The sequence below is a fragment of the Schistocerca gregaria genome, chromosome 4 (genome assembly GCF_023897955.1).
Source record: "Schistocerca gregaria isolate iqSchGreg1 chromosome 4, iqSchGreg1.2, whole genome shotgun sequence".
Classification (NCBI taxonomy): Eukaryota; Metazoa; Arthropoda; class Insecta; order Orthoptera; family Acrididae; genus Schistocerca; species Schistocerca gregaria.
Window position 1 is genome coordinate 340,250,175 of NC_064923.1, and position 23,224 is coordinate 340,273,398.

Consider the following 23,224-nt stretch of genomic DNA (forward strand, 5'->3'; position numbering starts at 1 on the left):
GTTTACAGTTAGAACGAAATCAGAAATGGAATGTAGTGAGTACGAAAGGAGCATCATTGTAACAGACCACAAATTCAGACGTTCGGTGAAAGACATTTTTTTTAAAACCTTTCGTTTTGCCAAGTTCATTTAAACAAAGCTGTCGTAAAATTCTAAACTCAATAATTGAGGTAGCAGATTGTAATAGTAGTGCAGAGGAGACATAGTAATTTAAAACCAACGGTACGAACCGATCATCACACAGCGTTGTTAAATATTTCACAAGACTTCTATTACTGATGAGATTTTTTGACAGTACGATCTGTAAATAGATAATAACACGCAAGTTTTGTGCTTGTGCAGCTGCCTAAAACTAATTACAACAAAGAATGACCTTTGATTGATTACACAAAACTTTAGCCAAGAACAATAGCACACAAGAAGACAAGTGTCTGAACAGCGGTGTTTATTCATGCATATGGTGAATACATTGAAATCGGAAGATGGTCTGTAGCTGTATTTTCTGATATGGTTTCGGAACTTTATTTTGTCGCTGATACAATGAATTTAAGTTTGCGTGACAATATTATACTCGTAGTAATGACATACCGAGTATACTATCTCGAGCGTTGGAAACAGAATTTTTCTGAATCAGTATCACAATGTAGGGGCCCATAAGGAAAGACTGACTTGTCTTAGTTTGAAGGAAACAAAATGTGTTTATTGGATTCATCTACCCATAGGTTGCACCAACTAAGTTCAGTACGAGTAAAAAAAGCCTTTATTCTACCAAAAGAAAGATCAAATCCTGTTATATTAGCTAAAGGACATCCTAAATGCTGCTTGCTATATAGATAGCGCATTTGAGACGAAATAAAATCACTATACATGTACTTTTGGAGGTAGTTTGAATACTGGAGATTCATGTATTACAGGAGAAACTCTTGTTTACAGAAAAGGTGAAATTTATTCTGTTACCGTGGAGCGTCTGTTTCTAGTACGATTCATTCGCATGCTCTACATAAGTTTATCGTATTTTGTACACAATATCACAACTCTCAGAAAATTGAAATTAGAGCATCTCCGCCATTAAGTATGCGGAACACATGAGGTGCCAGAAATACTGCAGTGTTGACAAACTTGTACGTAAACACGACTGCAATCGTAGTGGTACTTTATGGCATGCATAAAGAAAATTAGATACATATTTGTATTGTATCGACAGGAATCTGATTGTAAATATAGGGAGTGAAAGGGAAACGGTGTTGGCAAGGGAGTGAGACATGGCTCTGAGCACTATGGGACTTAACTTCTGAGGTCATCAGTCCCCTAGGACTTAGAACTACCTAAACCTAACTAACCTAAGGACATCACACACATCCATGCCCAAGGCAGGATTCGCACCTGCGACCGCAGCGGTAGCGCGGTTCCAGACTGTAGCGCATAGAACCGCTCGGCCACCCCGGCCGGCGGAATGAGGCAAGGTTGTAGTCTGTCTCCCATGTAATTCATTCAGCACACTGAGCAAGCAGTAAAGGAAAACAAGGAAAATTGGAAAGGGAATAAAGTCCAGGCAAGAAAAACTAAAATCTTTGAGGTTCGCAGACGACATCGTGACACTGCAATAGATAGCAAAGGTCTAGCACGAGCTGTTGGACGTAATGGACAGAGTCTTGGAAAGAGGTTATAAAATGAACATCAAGAAAGGTAATGGACCGTAGGGCGTATTAAATCATGTAATTCTGATAGAACCTGAGGAAATACACTAAAAGTAGTAGATGAGTTACGTTATTTTTGCAGAAAATACGAAGGCTAGAAAATGCAAACTGGTTGTAGCACGAAAGGCGTTTTAGGAAAAGAGCGTTTTGTTAACATCCAATATAAATGTAAGATTCTTTTATACTAAAGACTCAAAATCCTCGAAGTCATGATCGCAAATAACTTTTCATTTTACCAGTTTCAGCTACGCACGAGCCATCTTCAGATCTAACATATAAAACTGCACATAGGAATTCAGCAACATACGGCAGCTTATAGGAATCAAAATTATAGATCCAGAATACAAAAATTGCACATGCTATTGCAGCAAGATTAAGAATTAAGAGGTCTGTTCAAAAAATTCCGGAACTTCGTCCACAAAATTTTTCTACGCTTACCTTTTTCTTATTGTGCATGGTCTCCTTCTAAATGTTCTCCTTCACAATCTATACACCACTCCCAACAACGTTTCCGCTTTCGGAAGCATTTATACGCCTCTTCCCGAATAGCGCGAAGCGCCGTCTGTGAATTTTCTTTTATCTTGTTCATTGTTGGAAATTTTCGTTCTTTCAACGGGGTTTTTCAGTTTTGAAATAAAAAAAGACTGTAGGGGTCAGGTCTGAAGAATACGGAGGATGAGGCATTAGTGATTTTGTTTTTTGTGCAATAATAATACAATGCGGGTGCGTTATCGTGATGCAAGAGCCATGAATTTTAGCGCTACATTCCAGGCCGTTTCCTTCTCACATTTTGTCGCAGGCCTCGGAACCCGTCTCGATAGTACAACCGATTAACAGTTTTTCCGTATGGCACGAATTCATAATGAACTAATCGTTCAGAGTCAAAGGAAACTATCAGCATGGCTTTGACATTTGATGTGACCTGACGAACTTTCTTTGCTCTTGGAGAACCTTTACCGAGTCATTGTGGAGATTGAACCTTGGTCTCAACTTCATAACCGTAGACCCACGTCTCATCACCAGTTATGATTCTCTTAAGGAATATTTCGTTCTTATTTGGGGAATCCAATAACTATTCACAGATTACGAGGGGAAAGTTTTCCTGGTTTTAGCACATGAGCCGTGGGAAGAACATGGTGGCAACACGTTGCATTCCAATACTGTCTCAGGATTTCGTGACGTGATCCAACAGAAATGTTACATTGCTGCAATCTCCCAGACAGTCAGCCTTCGATGGCATGTACAATTTCGTTGACATATGGCTTAAGCAATCATCACCGTAAGCTTCCTGCATCATTTTGTGTGTCTCTGTAAAGGTTTCCCCGAGTTACACGCAGAATTTAATGCAGACACGTTGCTCCTATAACTCTCCCTCTCGAAATTCGTAAACTGTGTGACTCAACTTCCTACTCAATGCAACACCGTACAATAACTAACAGACATACAATGAAACTTTCGGCAGTTACACATTAAACTTAGGCGTGCGCAGGAATGCCAATTGAGTTTCGCTCCAACACACCATTGGCGCGAAATTACGAATGTACTGGCATTTTTTGAACAGACCTCATATATAATAAAAATTAATTACAGGAAGCATGCCATAAAAATACCTTGATTAATGTTATTTCCATAGTGGCTCAACATATAATTAAATTTTTTTAAACGACAACATTCATACAGAACGTATAGGTAAAGTAGCTTTACATCGGCCATAATCAGTCAAATAGAGCGAAGGTCATATAACTGAAAAACGTTCATTAAGATAAGGAAGAGACAGTGAGTAAGTTTTAATTTCATAACACCTTTGATAATATGAGGCCTTATGCCACTGAAACTTAGAAACTGGCAATGTAATCAGAATCTGTATTATCTCATAACAAAGATCATCATAGGTATATTATTACCACTTGATATATGAGAGTAATATTGCAACCTGTGATGATTATAATTACCAAGAAACACAATATTGGAAATAGTGTACTCTTCATTTTACACGGAAGAAAAGGGCGTATCGCATCAAGGTAATGAATCACATAAGGGGGGGGGGGGGTCGGTCAAGATTATGCCACCCATATGGAAATAACTGCTGGCGTTTTGGAGGCTGTGTGAAAAAAGAAAAAAAAAACATGTTAGATAACATCCACTGTTCAGATGAGGCCACGTACCACAAACTGATTTGTGAATCGCCACAGATGCCGGATATGGGCGAACAATAACACTCGTGAGGTGCAAGAATAGGACAGAAGCACTTCGAAACTGAAAGTCTGGCTAAGTAGTAAGACTTATGGGCCATTCTTTTATGCAGTTCAAGCGATAAGGGGTTTCAGATAGCTTGACACGCTTGAGTTTTCCTTGGAGAACGTAGTTTCTGTCTGATTATATTCTGAATTCCGTTGTCTACCTGAAAGACGGGGCTTCTCTCCACTTTGGTTCAAATGGCCCTGAGCACTATGCGACTTAACTTCTGAGGTCATCAGTCACCTATAACTTAGAACTACTTAAACCTAACTAACCTAAGGACATCACACACGTCCATGCCCGAGGCAGGATTCGAACCTGCGACCGTAGCGGTCCCTCGGTTTCAGACTGTAGCGCCTAGAACCGCACGGCCACTCCGGCCGACCTCTCTCCACTTTGCTAACATTGTTCGAGATTAATTCAACTGCGTGTTTCCTGGACGGTGGATAGGAAGACCGTGTAGGGTTCAAATGGCTCTGAGCACTATGCGACTTAACTTCTGAGGTCATCAGTCTCCTAGAATTTAGAACTACTTAAACCTAACTAACCTAAGGACAACACAAAACACCCAGTCATCACGAGGCAGAGAAAATCCCTGACCCCGCCGCGAAAGACCGTCTATGTGGGCTCCGAGGTCACCTGACCTAACACCTCAGACCTCTTCGCTTGGTGGTACTTCGCGTCCAGTAGTTCATAAGAACTATGCTGTACTATTTTGCAGTAGCGCTTATGAAGACATTACACAGTGATTGCGACATACTATTGACCGCAGGCGATGGATACTACCGACATGTGGGGACTTCCTGTAAACTTGTTTGTCGTACGTGCGTTCAGTGGAGTTTCATCTGTTGAATGTATCATTTATGTAATGACATCACCCCATACCTGTTGTATAACTACACTGAGGTGACAAAAGTCATTGGATAGCGATATGCACTTATAGAGACGGCGGTAAATATCGCATACACAAAGGCTAAAAGGGCAGTGCATTGGCAGAGCTGTCTTTTTTACTCAGGTTTTCTACGAGATTATGGCCGCACGACGGTAATTAACAGACTCTGAATGCGGAATAGTAGTTGGAGGTGAACGCATGGAACATTCCATTTCGGTAATCGTTAGGCAATTCAATATTCCGAGATTCATAGTGTCAAGAATCTGCCAAGAATACCAGATTTCAGGCATTACCTCCCGCCACGGACAACGCTATGGACGGCGGCACTTAACGGAGAGCAGCAGCGCCGCGTAAGTTGTCACTGCTAAAAGACAGGCAACACTGCTTAGGATAACGGTAGAAATCAAAGTAGTCCTACGACGAACGTATGAGTTAGGGCAGTGTGTATGGCAGCAGACGACCGGCGCAAGTGCCTTTGCTAACAGTACGCCGCGCGGGATTAGCCGAGCGGCCGTAGGCGCTGCAGTCATGGACTGTGCGGCTGGTCCCGGCGAAGGTTCGAGTCCTCCCTCGGGCATGGTTGTGTGTGTTTGTCCTTAGGATAATTTAGGTTAAGTAGTGTGTAAGCTTAGGGACTGATGACCTTGGCAGTAAGTCCGATAAGATTTCACACACATTTGAACATTTTTTTTTAGCTAAGAGCACGACATCGCCAGCAGCGCCTCTCATGGGCTCGTGACCACATTGGTTGGACAGATGAGCCCCGATTGAAATTGGTTTGAGCCGTGTGACGCAGACCGCACGAAGGCATGGACCCAAGTTGTCAATAAGGCACTGTGGAAGCTAGTGGGTGGCTCTATTTATGTCTGGCTAATTGGAGACCATTTTCAGCTATTAATGGGCTTAACGTTCCTAAATAATGATGGAAATTTTATGGATGACAAAGCTGTGGTTTCACCGGGAAACAGTTATTTGCGATTGGTCTTAAGAATGTTTTGGACAATTTTAGCGAATGATTTGACCACCCTTGTCGCCCGACATGAATCCCATCACATATTTATGGGACATAATCGACAGGTAAAAAAAAATGGCTCTGAGCACTATGGGACTTAACATTAGAGGTCATCAGTCCCCTAGAACTAAGACCTACTTAATCCTAACTAACCTAAGGACATCACAGACATCCATGCCCCAGGCAGGATTCCAACCTGTGACCGTAACGGTCGCGCAGTTCCAGACTGAAGCGCCTAGAACTTCTCGACCACTTCTTCGGGCAATCGAGAGGCCATTCGTGAACAAAATCCTGCACCGGAAACACTTTCGCAATATGAACAGCTACAGAGGCAGCACGGCTCAATATTTCTGCACAGGACTTGCAACGATTTGTTGAGTCCACGTCGAGTTGCTGCAATACGCATGGAATTAAAAAGGTCTGACACGATCTTGGAGCTATCCCACGACTTTTGTCACTCAGTGCATTTGGTATGTGGACGTTACGCTAGCATCTCAGTGGAATTTCGCGTTGATCACCACTTCTAGTGCAGGTATGTTAAAGCCATTCGTGGTAATTCCGCTACTATCATCTGTGCACATTATGTCATGAAACTTCCTGGCAGATTAAAACTGTGTGCCGGACCGAGACTCGAACTCGGGACCTTTGCCTTTCGCGGGCAAGTGCTCAACCAACTGAGCTACCCAAGCACGACTCACGCCCCGTCCTCACAGCTTTACTTCTGCCAGCACCTCGTCTCTATAGAGTTTCACTTCCACTGTGCGTGTTGAGGATAAAAATGTTTGACCGCCAATAACTCAATGGCGACGAGATTCTGACCGTTGATACAAGAACGTTGCAAACATCTTCTCTCCCGTTCCACTTCCGACGTCTGCAGAGATTACGGAGCGAGCAGCTGGAGCTTTGAACCGTTTAGTTTATGCACTGGCGCACGCCGGTAACTCGGCACACATCGACGTGAGATATTTGTACAGATGAAAGCGGGTACTTGCGCGGACCTGCGCGAGTGCGCAGGAACTTGCTGACCGCGGCGCGGGCCGACTGCAAACACGGCGGGTTTGTTTGCGCAGGCTTCCTGGCGGCCGGGCACGCGGCGCTGCCGGGCAACTACGGCCTCAAGGACCAGCACCGGCTGCTCACCTGGGTGCGCCGCAACGCCATGTACTTCGACGGCAACGAGGGCAGCATCACGCTACTCGGCCACGAGGCGGGCGCCGCCAGCGCGCACTTCCACGCCATCTCGGAGTACAGCAAGCGTGAGTAACGCACCGCCACGGTGTGGCCGCAGGCTGTCTGCACGTGAAGTGCCACCGTGAAGCAATGGCACACCCACCATTACACAAAGAGAACATTAAGAAAACCGACAAACTGCAGGGACAGATTCCTGACTATAAATGGAGGAAGAAAGGTCCTATAAATAATTATTATAATGCACTTATAAGTGTCCGGAAAGACATCGTTTTCACGTTAGATGGCGCTGAAGGATGACTGTTCCTCAGACCAGGCGCCATGTTTTTCTTGTGTGTTACAGGTGATAGTGACAGTAACGGCTGTCACGCAGGATTCCATATCCATAATTTAACTTACACCATGTTGGAGTGCCACTTGTTTGGAGCTTGTACTAGGTCTCACCTCAATGTCCAGTAGAAATCGGTCCTCCAAACATTCAAGTTCGTCTCTCTGAAAGGACCTATGATCACAAAAGCGCCCAAGACGGGCTTGAATGTTGCGTGATGTGATTTGCGTCTGTGATGGTATTTGTTTTTGTATAGTCGTGTTGCCTCTTGATCGATTGTATCTGCTTGGCCGTACACTACACCATTTCGGCTTGTTCACGATATGCATCCGGGCCATTCTGCTCCTTACAGAGTGCTGCGTTGATCACAGTGCCAGAAACACACGTGGAATGCACAGTACATGGTCAGTACTGTCATCCGTCAACGCCATCTACCGTGGCAATGATGCATTTACGTACACATGTTCATAGGACTTTCTTTCCTCCATTTATAGTCAGATATCCGTCCCTGCAGTTTGTCGGTTTTATTACTATTCACGCTGTAACTTACGTACAAGACAGAATTACATTTACTTAAATGCACAGTAGTAAACATAAGGTTGTTATAGTAAAATTGCTTTCCCACAACCAAAATACGATGAAGGATCAGACGGTAACTCACAATAACTATTCTCCCTCGCTACTGCAACTGATAAGTTAAAATGTCACAATGAGATAGTTTGAAATTTGTGCTATAGAAGGCATTTTTGTTTACATGCGCAGTTCCAGCTAGAGAAGCCTGAACTAAAAAACAAATATGGTGCGCATATTACTGTATCATCACTTGAAGAACAGTTGAAAGTTAACCCTGTGCGGACTATATATGATTTAGAATGAAGAAAAGTTTCCTAGAGTTCCAACAACATTTATTTTTTCAAAGAAAAAAAATGCTAAACAAGTTATTGATTGAATACCGTAAACAGCTAACAGGTGGTTTGAGACCACTATGGACAAGAGTCCTGAGTGGCAGAAGTGAAACAAGTAATCTGGCTCTAAAAATGTTGATAACGCCATCTGATTTGATCTGTCGCTGTGCAGACTTTGATTGTTCAAATCTACAGAAGTTTCTCTATATAGTCGCATCTGAGAGCAAGTGGCGATTGAGATCTGTACGCTCTGGCAAGATCGGAGCCGCAGTACATTACCCTGTTTGCTTCGTGCAGCGATGTAGCTTGCAGTTGACGCTCATGACTTTCTGAAAAAAATTGTCACTGATGATGAGTCGTGGGCCTGCCACTTCACGCCTGAAACCAAGCTGGCCTCTATGGAGTGGATATGTGTGCTGGTTCCCCAGCACGAAAAAAGCTCAAAGTGTGTTAGTCTGCTAGGAAAGTGCTTGTGACAGTATTCTAGGATACGTCTGGTGTGTTTCTGGGGGACTTTGCTGAACTCGAGACCACAATGAATGTTGCAATCAATCTACATTAAAACTTCGTTAATTTGCTTTGCGCCTTTCGTGATAAACGCCACAACATCAATGCTTGCGGCGTCAGTCTCCTTCATGACAATGCTTGCCCCCATTTTGCTGCTCCGTTTCGTGAGAAGGTCTCCAGATTTAGGTGTTAGGTTCTCCAGAGTCCATCATACAGTCCGGATCTTGCACTATCGGGCCTCCACCTGGTTGGTCCCATGAAGAAATTTCCTCGCCGGCCAACGCTTTGTGACACATGCGAAAGTGAAGTCAGCAGTCCGCAGTTGTTTATGCTCCAACAAAACGGACTTACAAGAACAAGGCATATTGAAACTGGTGCCACGATGGAAGAAACGTGTTGAGAACGTTGGTAACTATGTAGGGATATTGGTAAAAGATGTAAGTTCATTTGTTATTTTTTTGTTATGTTCCCTATTAAAATGTTTGGTAATAAAACTATTGCGCATTAGTTTCTGATATTCTCACGTATTATTTTCCAAAAAGATGTTAGCTGCTCTAAGCATCAAAAAAGTATTGGGACATCTACACAAAAATGTAGTTAAAGTCTAATTCACTTAACTAAATTATGCTAGTCTCTTGGCATACCGTTAACACTGATAATAGCTTTTAGACGTCTTGGAATGGAGAGAAGTTGCTAGTAATATCTGCTGAGATCTTCAACCATTTCTCTATCAACACCGACTGAAATTCTCGCTTCCCTGTAGAATGACGTTTTTGAACTTTTGCATCCAAGTGTGCTCAAACATGCTCTATCGGGTTAAGATCCCGGGTCTATGGTGGAGTAAAAAACCCTTCTTGGACCATTATAGAACGACCACTCCCGAGTTCTCAGAGCCATATGTTTAGGGTCGTTGTCTCGAGCTTTTGCTCTGGCCGCGATCTAGTGACATCCAAGGCGAGTATCTGCGCTGTAATTTATTCTCGCTATTGGAAGTACAGTCAGTTTAGTGCGATATATTTCGTTTGTTAGGCATTTAATTTTTCATTAATTTTCTTCGTTTTTTCGCCTGAATATGGAAATTTGAAGTAAATCGGTCAAGTAGTTTTCGTGATGTTTGGTAAAAACAGCTCGTGCAGAAATTTAAAGTAAATCCACCAAGAACTTTTAGAGACCTTTGATAACAAACTTACATGTTACAAGCCAGATTGCAAAATCTTAAGTAGACAGTGCTCTTACCCTTGTCTTTATGATAAAATGTGCAAAATTTCATGAAGATCGAAAAAAACTGCAGATTTTTATGAATTACGAGGGCTGCCCAGAAAGTAGTCCTCCGCACTTTTTTCTCAAACAATTCTTTATTGAACATAATGAGATTTAAACATACGAAAGAATGATGTTTTATCTACACACCCTATTTTTTCACGTAATCTCCTTCCCGTTCAATGGCCTTCCTCCAGCGCGAAACAAGGGAGTGTGTGCCCTTTCAGTAATAATCTGTGTTCAGGTGGTGGAGCCAGTGCTTCACTGTGTGAATAAGCCCCTCATCGTCCTCAAAATATCTTCCACGAATGGCGTCTGTCCTCGCGAATGATATCACTTCGTTGCAACATGTCGGGTGTGACAGCCGTGGATGGTCTCCCCGACCGCTGTAAATCATGGACCTCTGCCGAGCCGTCTTCTGATGACCTCACCCTCCGTGTTCAGCGACTAACTGTACTTCTGTAGACAGGAGATGCTACATAGACTTTGCACAAGAGTTTGTGAATATTCCCCACAGTTCCTATCTCTGCAGTGAGAAATTCAATGACAGCACATTGCTTGTAACGTACATCACATACAGATTCCATTTTGAAACTGTCTTGCAGCTACGCTATCTCTCTGAAGTGACGGAAACTTGGCGACTTCCATGTGTCGTCAACCATGTGTTTAAGACCTGTACTCTTACGTCCATTATGTATATTCCTGTACGGGGAGACATTTTACTTGAAAGTCTCTTGCTCAGTATCGTATTTATCCACAGACACCGGACAAGCGACATTCAAATAAAAAGTCTCTCCTGTGCTGGAATATACGTAATGGATGTACGAGTACAGTTTGGAGATGACGCTTGACGACATGGAAGTTTGGGTCTGGCCATAGTCGTGCACAGATAGACCATTGGCAAGGTTACCACTCGCGGTAAACGGGAAATCCAGGTTCGAGTTCTGGTCCGGCACAAATTTTCATTTCCGTTATTCCATTATACAGCTGATGGTAGCCCATATTTGCAACTGTGAAGACATTTCATATACTTCATAACGGTTATAATACAGGTACTGCAATATCGTATCAAATTTTCATTCGTAGCCGTTGGGTTCGCTCATGTCCTGCTGCAGCTAAATGTCGGATAAGTCTCTCGTCAGCCGCAACATTGTTGTGTATTATCGAAATTCCTCATAAGTTTCTGTCAAAGAACGGGCTCCTGCAGATAATCCAATGGTACGCTTCCGACACCACCTAGCCCAAACAGCTCACATGTTTTGCATAAGCAAAGATATGGAGCCAGCAGAGGAATCCACATTCAAGGACGAGCCATCCTCGCACAAAATATCCTTGTCTCCTCCGGTGGGCAGCAGGTGAGTGAGCAAGGGAAAATAAATGGTCTTGCGCTATCCGTTTGGTGGGAAGACTGAGTGTCATACTCAAAGAATCTGCCACTGCAAGGGCACACTTACAGAGTGCAGGAACTAGTATTGGAACTGAAGCATCAGTGTGTGATTGTCTAACAGCGACACAACACTTGAACTGACATGCTGCCTGATGCGTCTGTGAATAATGGAGAAATGCCACCATCGACTGGAGTGGATGCAGACACAGTGCATGCCCGTGTAGAAGGTACATGCCCGTGCTGAAGATACTGGAAACATAACAGAAAAGTAATCAGTCTCCAGATGAGAGAATGTGAGCGCTATAGGACTGAGTGCTGGAATCGGCGCCACAGTGAAGTTCCACATTTTGAAGCAAGTATCTCGAGAACACTTTGTAGTGGTAGTTTGAAAATTTGTTGTACCCAGAGCACGTCTGATCATGTGAAAGCAGCAAATGGTTACGCTCAAAGGTTCTATGTTGGCCCTGTGGTGACAGAAGAGTAGGAGGCCTCCAGTTAGTTTACAATGAATAGGGACGGGCCAGGAGGCCGCGAACTTCGTGGCTGACGTCACGAGATTGGAGCGTGCGCTTCAGAATAAAGAATTTGAGAAGAAGGCAGGACGGTCATGAAGATCTGTTCCGTCATTGTGGACGACTTTGAATTTTTGTTGTGCGTATGAGCACTGAGAACTAGCAGGAAGTACTGATGTGTCGTTGAAGACTACTTGAAATTTGTAAAATGCGTATTAGTGCTGAGGACTGGCATGTGTCCAATTGCGTCGTGGCAGACGCCCTGGAAATTGTACACTCATGCTCATAAATTAAGGATAATTGCAGACTGTGATGCCAAACAACGTGGCACTACACAATACTGGCGCTAATAGCATAGGCACATAGGGAACACACACGACACAGACCTATAAGACCACGGTATTGGTGATAAGTAGAGAAAACCGTACTGAAACACATGCGCTACACAGCGCCACTGTTTCCTGCGCATGTATCCCATCATCAATATGGGATATGATCACCATGCACACGTACACAGTCCGCAAAACTGTTTGGCATACTCTGGATCAGGTGGTCGAGCAGCTGCTGGGTTATAGCCTCCCATCTTGCACCAGTGCCTGTCGGAGGTCCTGAAGTGTCATAGGGGTTTGAAGACGTGCAGCGATTCGTCAACCGAGAGCATCCCGACGTGCTCGATGGGGTTTAGGTCTGGAGAACAGGTTTACCTTTCCTTAGCCAGTCTCTATGAGAAGTCGTAGTGTCAGTATTGCTTCGTGTGTTCCTAAATTTTGCCGGAATCCAAACTGATCTTCCCCAAGGTCTGCTTGGAACGTCCCCTTAGAAAAATTGTACAAGACTGTGCTTAAACTGACACACAATATTTTTAGCGCAACGCAATCTGACTTTCAATAATCCCTACAAAAGAATGGCCCTGACTAACATTAACCTATACCTTTCACAAATCACTTACCTCACCAAAAATCTTCGATACTCGAACTACTGCAATACAGCGAGCGCCACTGCCGCCAGCTAACTAAAAGATTCAAACTACGGAAGTCACTAACTACTGAGGCACAGTTAGCAAATGATAGATTTTAATAGAGAACAAACAATGTATTTACCTTAATAAAAAATGGTTCAAATGGCTCTGAGCACTATGGGACTCAACTGCTGTGGTCATTAGTCCCCTAGAACTTAGAACTAATTAAACCTAACTAACCTAAGGACATCACACACGTCCATGCCCGAGGCAGGATTCGAACCTGCGACCGTAGCAGTCGCACGGCTCCGGACTGCGCGCCTAGAACCGCGAGACCACCGCGGCCGGCTTTTCCTTAATAGTCATAATATATATATCAGTTCATGACACCAATTCTTACAAATTTCAAAACTCCGCCATCTCTCTCCCCACGTCCACCACTGCTGGCGGCTCACCTCCAACTGCGCAACGCTACGCGATGTTAACATCCAGCCGCTCAACACTACAATGGCGAGTATTACAACAATGTCAACCAGCCATTGACTGCACACAGCACAGCCAGTTACCAATAAAAAAACCTAAACAGCCTACTTACATAGCCCTCATGCTCCCCACAAAAAAATTTACAAATTGTTTTGGGCAGTGGCCAATACAGATTTGAAAAATTTTTTCATAATTACAATGACAAAGAAATGAAATGCACACACTTATCGATACAATGTTGGTCAAAAGCTAAAATTTTCTCACAGTTCATAAAGACAGTCCTGATCATTCATCAAAGTTAAATTGCAGTGTTTTTCTCAAAGTCTGAGTAGTAAAAGAAAATGCACACGGAAGTAGTGGATTTCCATGCAGTCTTGAAGAAGTAGTGTTGTCCTTCCAACGGAAAGACAGTGCTGACTCTTGACATGCTGACAGGTAATGGGCCACAACAGAGCAAACCCACAGCAGAGTCAGTCGAAGTTTTCAAGAATATTGGTAGGTAGGTCGTCACAGAGTAGACCCATTGTAGTCCTGGTAGAGATTACGGTATTGGTGGGCCACCAGAGGTGCAGACCCACTGCAGTCCTTGTAGAAATAATGGTATCGGTGAGTCGTCAAAGGTGTAGACCCACTGTAGTCCTTGTAGAGATGGCCAGCAGCCATCTGTTTGACTGTGCAGGTGCACAATCACCATTGAAGAGTCTTGCGGATAATATAGCAAGTCCATAACCACCACTTGTGCACTCACAAAAATTGTTTTTGAAATGTCCTTACAACCAGCAATGCTGTTATCCAGTCCCTTACTGAATTATTAACACACGTGCAAACACTATCAGTCCCTACCTCTCACATATTGTCCATATACTATGACCAACAGAAACGTGTGCAGTGAAATGTAATTTACAAGTTACTTAATTTGATGAAATGGTGTCAATTACAATTTTATAACATAAGAATACAATAACGAAGGTACAAAATACATCATTAAAGAACATAACAATACAGATAACATTAGCAGTAGTACAGGCTTTACAAAAGAATCGAAATAGCAAATACATCAGTGTTACAAAATTACGATATAAGTACATACATAAAAGATCAGAATAACTTTTGAAACATCAACTTGACACATGAGCATTAAAACAGAACAGAATAAATAATTTCTAAACATATTTACAAAGAAAACGACATATTATTAATGCAAATTATAGTCGAGGATAACAGTATTCTTCATCATAGTGAACGTAGCTGAATATTAGAAAATTCTACAACATAAGTCTTATCAGATGAACATATAAAGACAGGAAGAACATAAATACACAAGGGTACACAAACACATAGCGGGATAACACAAGGAAAGGGCAGGGTTTGTTTTACTGTAGTATTTTGTAAACAAAACTTTCTTTACTTCTCGGAGATCTCCCTTCGTTCTTCATTATTTCCAAAATGTCCTATCTATACCTGCTTTCTGTACTTTTCTCATATAACCTCTCAGTGCATTTCTTCAAATCCATCGCAACTCATTCTCTTATATAGGCTACCCCCTCTTAAGCTAACTTAAATCTACTGAGCTCAGATGCTTAACTAAGGGACAAGGCAATGTAGCAGCACAAAACAATTAATACAAATAGCAATGAAAAAAAAGGTGCAGGTAAGCAAAGCAAGCAGCAATAAACGTAAACTTATATCTAAACATGACAAACCCACAAGCAGAAAAAATAGTACACTGAAGACAACAACGCAGATAAGGGAAATGTATATTCACATCTTAATGTCTATGTAATTAAAATGGTGCACCATACTTATTCAATGAAATAAATTACCAAGTACTTGAAAAGAAAATTACGTATGCAGTTCCTGTGAAGGGCAATGTCTTTTTGTGCTCCCTCATTTTTTTGGAAGTATGTCACGAAGTTAGTCTTTACTGGGTCTGTAGGCATAAAATATTTATATTAATACATCTATAAAATTTTACTTTAACCAATGCTGTAGGGCAGCTAGAAACTAGATATTCAACAAAATAGGCAAAGCAAGCGTGAAACGTCATTCAGAATACTGGCAAGTGATCTTTCAAAGAACACAGATTCTGGTCATATGGAAAGGCTGTTAGTGGCACCACAATTAGTGTTCAGTCCATAATGAATGAGAAAGGAACTTAAATTTAAGGGATCAAAGCAAAAGCTGAAACGTCATTCGCTAGCCATAAGGCATTTCATAATGCAGTAAACAATCCTCCAACTAGCAAGACAATAGACATGGAATGTTTCTCATCATTTCATTTCAGTAAATATCATAAATTAAGAACTCCAAAGTGTAATCATATGTTTTCAAGTTTGAGCGTGTCGTATTTGCGACGCTTTCTACAAAGAAATGTCAATATCGAGCATAATGGCCTTTTTTTTTATTACCTGTGCCTCTGAAAGGCACACACTAATGGCTTGTTCCAGGTGGCTGTCGCCCAGCTGGGTGCCCACGACGCATTACGTGCAGGTGGTCACTTAACTGTCTTACCGAAATATTTACGACACCAGTTTCCGCTACAGTGGCAGTCTCATATAAAAAATTTCACAGGTCAAGAATTTGCGTTACACATCTGTAGAAACAAAATTTTATTAATATAACAGTGTCCAAAAAGTTTTCGTCGGCATTGTAATACATTCAAGCATTTACATACATTTCATAACTCTTAAAGTACGATTCTCGGTTTCCAACATCCTTTTCCACAAACCAGAGTCCCTAACCACTACTCTTTATTCCTTACCATATTCGTCGACACTTCTTCAATATTTCATCATAACAGATACATAGCATAATCAAATAACTCATATAGCATCAGCTTATTGACCATGAACATACCACAACAGCATAATACACATAGTCATCGTAATAATCACATTATAACACCTCAGTCAACTCTCAAACTCGTCGTAGCTTCCTCCAATAATTTCCAAACCTAAAAAAAAATTCTCTGCTCATGTCAAGTGTCACCTGTCTCAAACGTACTTTAAAAATCATGATCCCATACCAAATACATCATTCTAAGCTCTCATATTATCACAATGGTTTTCGAAAAAATATGAAAATTTCACAAAGTACAGACAAAATACAATTTCATAAGTGTGAAATTATCCAACTGTGTGATTGCGTAAACATGTGTCACTGACGTAATAAAAAAAATGTTTGTCTCTCAGTTAAATGATCAGATAGCTGTGTAAAGTAGTATAAGCGAATACCATATTAGATAGGGCTCCTTGTGCTTGCCAAACACATGATACACAAAGTGAGCGTGTACCCCCTGAGAATTAATGTAATTATATCCTCAGGTGTTACAGATTACAGCAATGGAATGAAATGTATCATGGAAAACCTTTGTATCATTGTACTTCAAATATCTTTAAAAATAAATGTTTTAAGTACAAAATTAATCACTCAAATACGTGTACTGTAGAGATAAACTGTGCGTCTTGTTGTAAGATAATTATGTGGAAGTGTCGTAGTTATCGTCCTCTGTAAGCAAAGTTCTGCTGAAGTCAATGTACTTACCTCGTAATAAACGAAGTGAATTGCTTTGCGTATAAATATCTTAGTTATTACGCTTATTGCCGTGACGCAGAAAGTACTGTGCTGTAACGTATTGCTGTGCTATGGAAAAGGCTGTCTAATTGTAGCTATACCACAAAAGTTACCACTAAAACATGTTTTACTTTCCAGAATAATTCAGAAAAACTGTGCAGATATAAAACATATAAACTGCAAAAGCAACATTGTAAATTGTCACTCATTAGTAGCGTCATGATAAAATCGTGTAGCTGTCACATAAACTAACCACTGTGTCATCTGGTATCTCACAGAAAGTACTTTAAATCCAGAATGTATTTTGAAGTAAACCAAAATGTTGCATTAAAATCTCATTAGCAATACTGGTAAATGTTCTAAGTATGTGCGCCTTATAGTCGTTACGTAATCGTGCAACTAACAAGCAAGAATGTACACGCACAATAACACTGTGACGTCTGTTCACTATAACAATGCATGCGTAATTTCTTTTTAAATAAGTTCTCTTGGTACTTGACTGGACATTTAACTTCAAACATGGTTGCATGTTAACAGATTCTAAGTCTGACAAATTGTATTAGTAGCGTGAAGTGAAAAATTTTATGGCAAAGACAAAGTAAAAAACCAGATTATCTTTCAATAAACGGTTTTGCATGTGATATGTGGTGTAATCTTTTACCCTTTATAGTACTCAGAGTTTGAACTTGAATGCAATTATCATGCGGTATATGTCGGTAAAGAATACTGGAATTTTTCTCAAGGTTAGCGCCTATGTTATTTTTCTCAAGCCCAGCCGGCGCACGTGGCTGCCTGCGGTGCGAGTCATTGTCTGTTTCTTTGTTGGCGCGCGTCGTTATTAGGATTAGGAGACCTAACTTCTACAAATTCAACTTGTCGAGAGTGCCCTGCTCTGTTTGAATCTCGCCAGTTCTGATGCAAATCAAGTCTGTCGTTACGATTATATCGTCTGTCGTCATGTCGGTAGTTCCTGTAGTTTCTTTCTTGTCTGTTAAGTGGCGGAGAATTTCTCCCTGAGTTATCACTGAACGGTGGACTGTTGCGTCTGAAGTTATTCTGTCTCCCGTGATAATAATAATAGTTCTGGTTGCCATATTGTCTGTTTCTATGATTGTCTCTGTCATGTTCATTACTACGGAAATACGATCTTTCTCTGTAACTATTATTCTGCCAGTGGTTGTCATACAGGTGGTGTCTGTTTTGGTCACGATTTGTGAGAATAGCCTTGTCGTGTCCAGTTGTTATTTCTTTCATCGCGGAATTGCGACGGATATGACCTGTAATTATTGTGCTTCTGTTTTTGCGTTCCGTGATTGTCAGTGTCAATTTCCAGTTCTTGTAAGAATCGCTGAAAAGCTTCAATGTCGTCTTTGCAACGTCCTGCCAAAATAATATGTCGTAAATGTTCAGGCAATTTCATTAAGCAAATGTGGATGAGTTCTGTGGGGCTGTATGGGTTTGAAAGATATAGATTCTTATGTAGCATGTCTTCAAAATATTTCACAAGACTTGAAAATTCAGATTGTTCGAAATGTTTCTTCATTATGATGCCATGTTTTACTTGGTCTTGTGTAGCTTGAGACCAATATGCTAAGAGGAAGGCATGGTAAAATTCTCCTTCACTGTGGCAATCGTGAATAACCGATCGCATTCTTACAGCTGGTTCATTCTCTAAGTAGCCACACATAAATTCTAATCTGTGCTCTAGTGACCAGTTGGGAGGAAAACAATGAGAGAATTGATGGAGCCACGCTTGTGGATGATTGTCGTTGACAGAATTCTTAAATGTTTTGAATTTACGTGTAGTAATGAACAGCTTACAGTCAAAATCATCGTGTCCGCGGGTCGCATGTCGGTCATTGTTACGTCGTTTCGGCGGTTCCATCTCAAAATTCGGTGTACCTTGTCAATTTCTTTCATAATCTCCAAAGTGCCCTGTGTTATTATTTTGTGGCAGTTCCGTATTTTTATGTCCCTCTTCCCGTATTGGAGTGCGAGTGTCCTCTGAAATACGTAATTCTTGTATTACCTGTGTGAGCTGATCTTGCACTTCCCGGATTTCTCTTTGGTGTTGTGTATTAATTTGATTCTGATTTTGTTTGAATTTCCTAATTTGTTCGCACTCTTCTGTGTCATTCAGATCATCATCTACCTTTGTAGATAAGTTAGTGAACTGATCTGAAAGTTCGGCTACTTTATCCGATAGTGAAATTATTTCCTCAGTGTGTTTTTCTGAACCAAGTTTCAGAGTGTCCATTTGTGTTGAAATCGTATCTACTGTGTCCTTTAAGTTTTCCTGAGTTTTTGCAAGTTGCGTAACCGAATCGGTAGATGCAACTGAGTGAATTTTAGCTTGCAAGGTCTCATGATTTTCATGAACAATAGTTTGCAGTTCTTTTATGGCTGCTTCGTGATTGTGTAATGCATTTTCATGCCGCGAAAAAATAGGTTGAAAATGCTCACAAATTTGTGTTTTTACGTCATTACAGACTTTTTGACATTTCGATTCGATTTTATGCAACTCAGTAGTTAAATATTCACGTGTTTGTTCAAGCGTTTGTTCCAGTGAGTCTAACTTTTGAAGCTTTTGTTCCATTGTGTCTAATTTTCGAAGATTTTGTCCCATTTGTTTCTGATTTTGTTCAAGTCTTGTGTCTAACTTTTGAAGATTTTGCTGTGTTTGTCTCTGATTTTGTTCCATTGTGTCTAACTGTTGCTGTGTTTGTCTCTGATTTTGTTTCATTTGTTGCATTAATTGCAATAATAATGTATTAGTGTCTGGAATCTGTTCCTCTATGCTTTTCGGCAGTGCTTTTGCACCGGCAACATTCACATTTTGACAAGCAAAAAATGTGTCTTGACTTATTTGAGAAAACGATGAGGACGCAAAACCCGAATCTACAGTATTTCCTAGATTGTGTCCTGTCATTTCGGATTCCTGACGTGAGCTGTTGCCGACCGATCGATCGATAATGCTTCCCTGTTCACTAATTGTTTCACTGCCTACGCCATTATTTGCATCCCGCTCCATTTCCCTATGCACTATTACCAAATTACTACTTTGAGCATTAGTTAATTCATTACATGGTGGCGCTAGCAGACTGCTTTCGTCTTCAATGTCATTTCTCAGTTTACTTTGGAGCCTAGTATGACGTTTTACACACCCCATTATTGTCACAATATTTCACACGACAACACAGAAAAACACCATTTGAAGAGCAAAAATGAGAGAACACATTAACATAGCACTGAAAATAATATCTAGTTAATTGCAAGCGAACCTGCGAAATCCTTGGTGCAAATCTACAAGTATGCCACAACTGTTTTACTGTACAACAATAAAAGACTACAACTACAAACGAGATTCTCTCAACAATTACGAGCTAGCAATAAACAAAATCTACACTAATTACACAAACTACAAGAAAAAATCAGAAGATTCCAGTCTACAAGTTTTTCCATTCTTTTGTAAAGGATTCGTGTATGTATTATGCAACCGTGACTCATTAAACTGATAGTTCGGTAATTTTCACGACTGTAAGCATCTGCTTACTTTGGAACCGGGATTATTACATTCTTGTTTGAAATTTGTCTGTCTCGTACGTCTTCCTCACCAGGTGGAAGAGTTATGTCATGGCTGGCTCTCCCAATGCTGTCGGTACTTCTAAGGGAATGTTGTATACTCCCAAGACCTTATTTAGAGATAGGTCTTTGAGTGCTTTGTCAAATTCTTCCCTTATCTTCCTCTACGTGCTCTTCCAATTCCGTAATATTTCCCTCAAGTGCGTCTCCTTTTTATAGGCCCTATATACACTTCTTCCACCTTTCTGTCTTCCCTTCTTTGCTTAGGACTGGTTTGCCATCTGAGCTCATGATATTCTACATCTATCTACATGACTACTCTGCAATTCACATTTAAGTGCTTGGCAGAGGGTTCATCGAACCACAATCATACTATCTCTCTACTATTCCACTCCCGAACAGCGAGCGGGAAAAACGAACACCTAGACCTTTCTGTTCGAGCTCTGATTTCTCTTATTTTATTTTGATGATCATTCCTACCTATGTAGGCTGGGCTCAACAAAATATTTTCGCATTCGGAAGAGAAAGCTGGTGACTGAAATTTCGTAAAAAGGTCTTGCCGCGACGAAAAACGTCTATGCTGTAATGACTTCCATCCCAACTCGTGTATCAAATCTGCCACACTCTCTCCCCTATACCGTGATAATACAAAACGAGCTGCCCTTTTTGCACCCTTTCGATGTCCTCCGTCAATCCCACCTGGTAAGGATCCCACACCGTGCAGCAATATTCTAACAGAGGACGAACGAGTGTAGTGTAAGCTGTCTCTTTAGTGGACTTGTTGCATCTTCTGAGTGTCCTGCCAATGAAACGCAACCTCTGGCTCGCCTTCCCGACAATATTATCTATGTGGTCCTTCCAACTGAAGTTGTTCGTAATTTTAACACCCAGGTACTTAGTTGAATTGACAGCCTTGAGAATTGTACTATTTATCGAGTAATCGAATTCCAACGGATTTCTTTTGGAACTCATGTGGATATTTATACAAGTTTTGTAAATAATAGATTTCAGCGATCAGTCGTCCTTTTGAAATTTTATTGGCAGACCTAGATTTCAAACGGACGACTGATAGCTGAAATCTAATATTTACAACTCAATATAACAGTCGCTGGGTGCAACTGCCTCTGAATGGAGGGTAACCTGATTTATACAAGTGGTTTTCTTTTCTCCAAAGGTCTCTTTAATTTTCCTGTAGGCGGTATCTAACTTACCCCTAGTGATATGTGCTTCCACATCCTTGCATTTGTACTCTAGCTATTCCTTCTTATCCAATTTGTCCTTCCTGACAGTCTCATTTTTCGATCATTTGTATTCCCTTTCACCTGCTTCATGTGTTGCATTTTTATGGTTTCTCCTTTCATCGATTAAATTCAATACCTCTTGTTTTACCAAAGGATATTTTCTAGCACTCATCTTTTTACCTATTTGATCCTCTGCTGCCTTCACTATTTCATCTCTCAAAGGTACCCATTCTGCTTCTATATTCCTTTCCGCTGTTCTTGTCAATTGTTCCCTATCGCTCCCACTGAAACACTCTACAACCTCTGGATCTTTCAGTTTATCCAGATCCTCTCCTTCAATTCCTGCCTTTTTGCAGTTTCTTCAGTTTTAACCGGCAGTTCATAACGAGTAACGTCCGATAGCATAGTGACAGCACTTGCTGAGCACAGTAGATAGTCTAAGTTCCATATAAGAATACCAGTCTTCGAGGATTGAGTCTAAGGAAGGCCAAGTAGGAGGAGGCGAATTTCCCCGGGGTACAGCTGGCTGCTTATAGTGGCTGCAGTGCATGTCCTCCAAATCAGGCTGCCGACAGAACTCCGTGCTGTACATCTCGGTGGTCTCTGTGCTTCGGAATTGCTTGCAGTGGCTCAACGGAATGAACTGGGGAGAGCAACCAGTTGCCATCCAAAATACATACCCAGTGGAGTAATATCGCTTCGATGTTTGGATGGTACGTGATTCGCGGAGGCAAAGTAGTGTTCTGACTTTACTTCGGGATGCACGTAGCACGGGTCTCGGGGATTGCACCTTTCGTGGTGCAGCTAGCGTCGAATGTGTCTGTGTGTCCGACTAGTGTTCCACGTCGAAAAAGACGTGTTTTGGGGACAACCAGCCTGTTATGATTAATATGCCGCTCCTAGCGCACCGTTGCCGAACGGTCTGAGAAGGCAGTGACTCCTGCGCTGCAGAGAACCAGCAGCCCACACCCGTAGTGCGGGTAGCAGCAGTCACAGGCGAAGGCCTTGGCTACATAAAAATGGATACCCAGGCCAACGATGGAAAAACTTTTTTGCTGAAAATACCTTACTATTAGGTTTTTTAGGGTGGGAAATCCAAATATAATACTTCCAAAAATGTATCACCCACCATTTCTTCACATTTTACATTTAAATTTATTAAATTAAGCGATTTTTTTAAAGAATTTAACAGCTTTTATATGTGAGACCTGAGTTTCTCCGGGCGTATACAACTTTCAAATAACTTTCAAATTCTGCTGATGGTTGGATGATTGTGGCGATCTAAAAGTAACATGCATACTCCTTGGTCAGCAAGGTGGCTTTACCAAATTTCCATGTTTCTTGTGTGAATGGGACAGCAGGGCTAGTGGTCAACACTGGTGCAGAAAGAAATGGCCTGTGAGGGAGTCTTCAAAACCTGTTGAGAAGAACATTCTACGCAAAAACCTTGTAGATCCTAAA

At 41.5% G+C, this 23,224-nt stretch overlaps 1 protein-coding gene across 1 annotated transcript in view; it reads left to right on the forward strand.

Annotated features, from left to right (window-relative positions):
• Nucleotides 1-23,224, forward strand: part of LOC126267007 (venom carboxylesterase-6-like) — a 102,525-nt gene that overhangs the window by 34,357 nt on the left and 44,944 nt on the right. Inside the window, exon 4 of the mRNA XM_049971771.1 lies at nucleotides 6,910-7,095. Coding sequence (XP_049827728.1) covers nucleotides 6,910-7,095 — 186 coding nt within the window. The remainder of the gene's footprint in view (nucleotides 1-6,909; nucleotides 7,096-23,224) is intronic.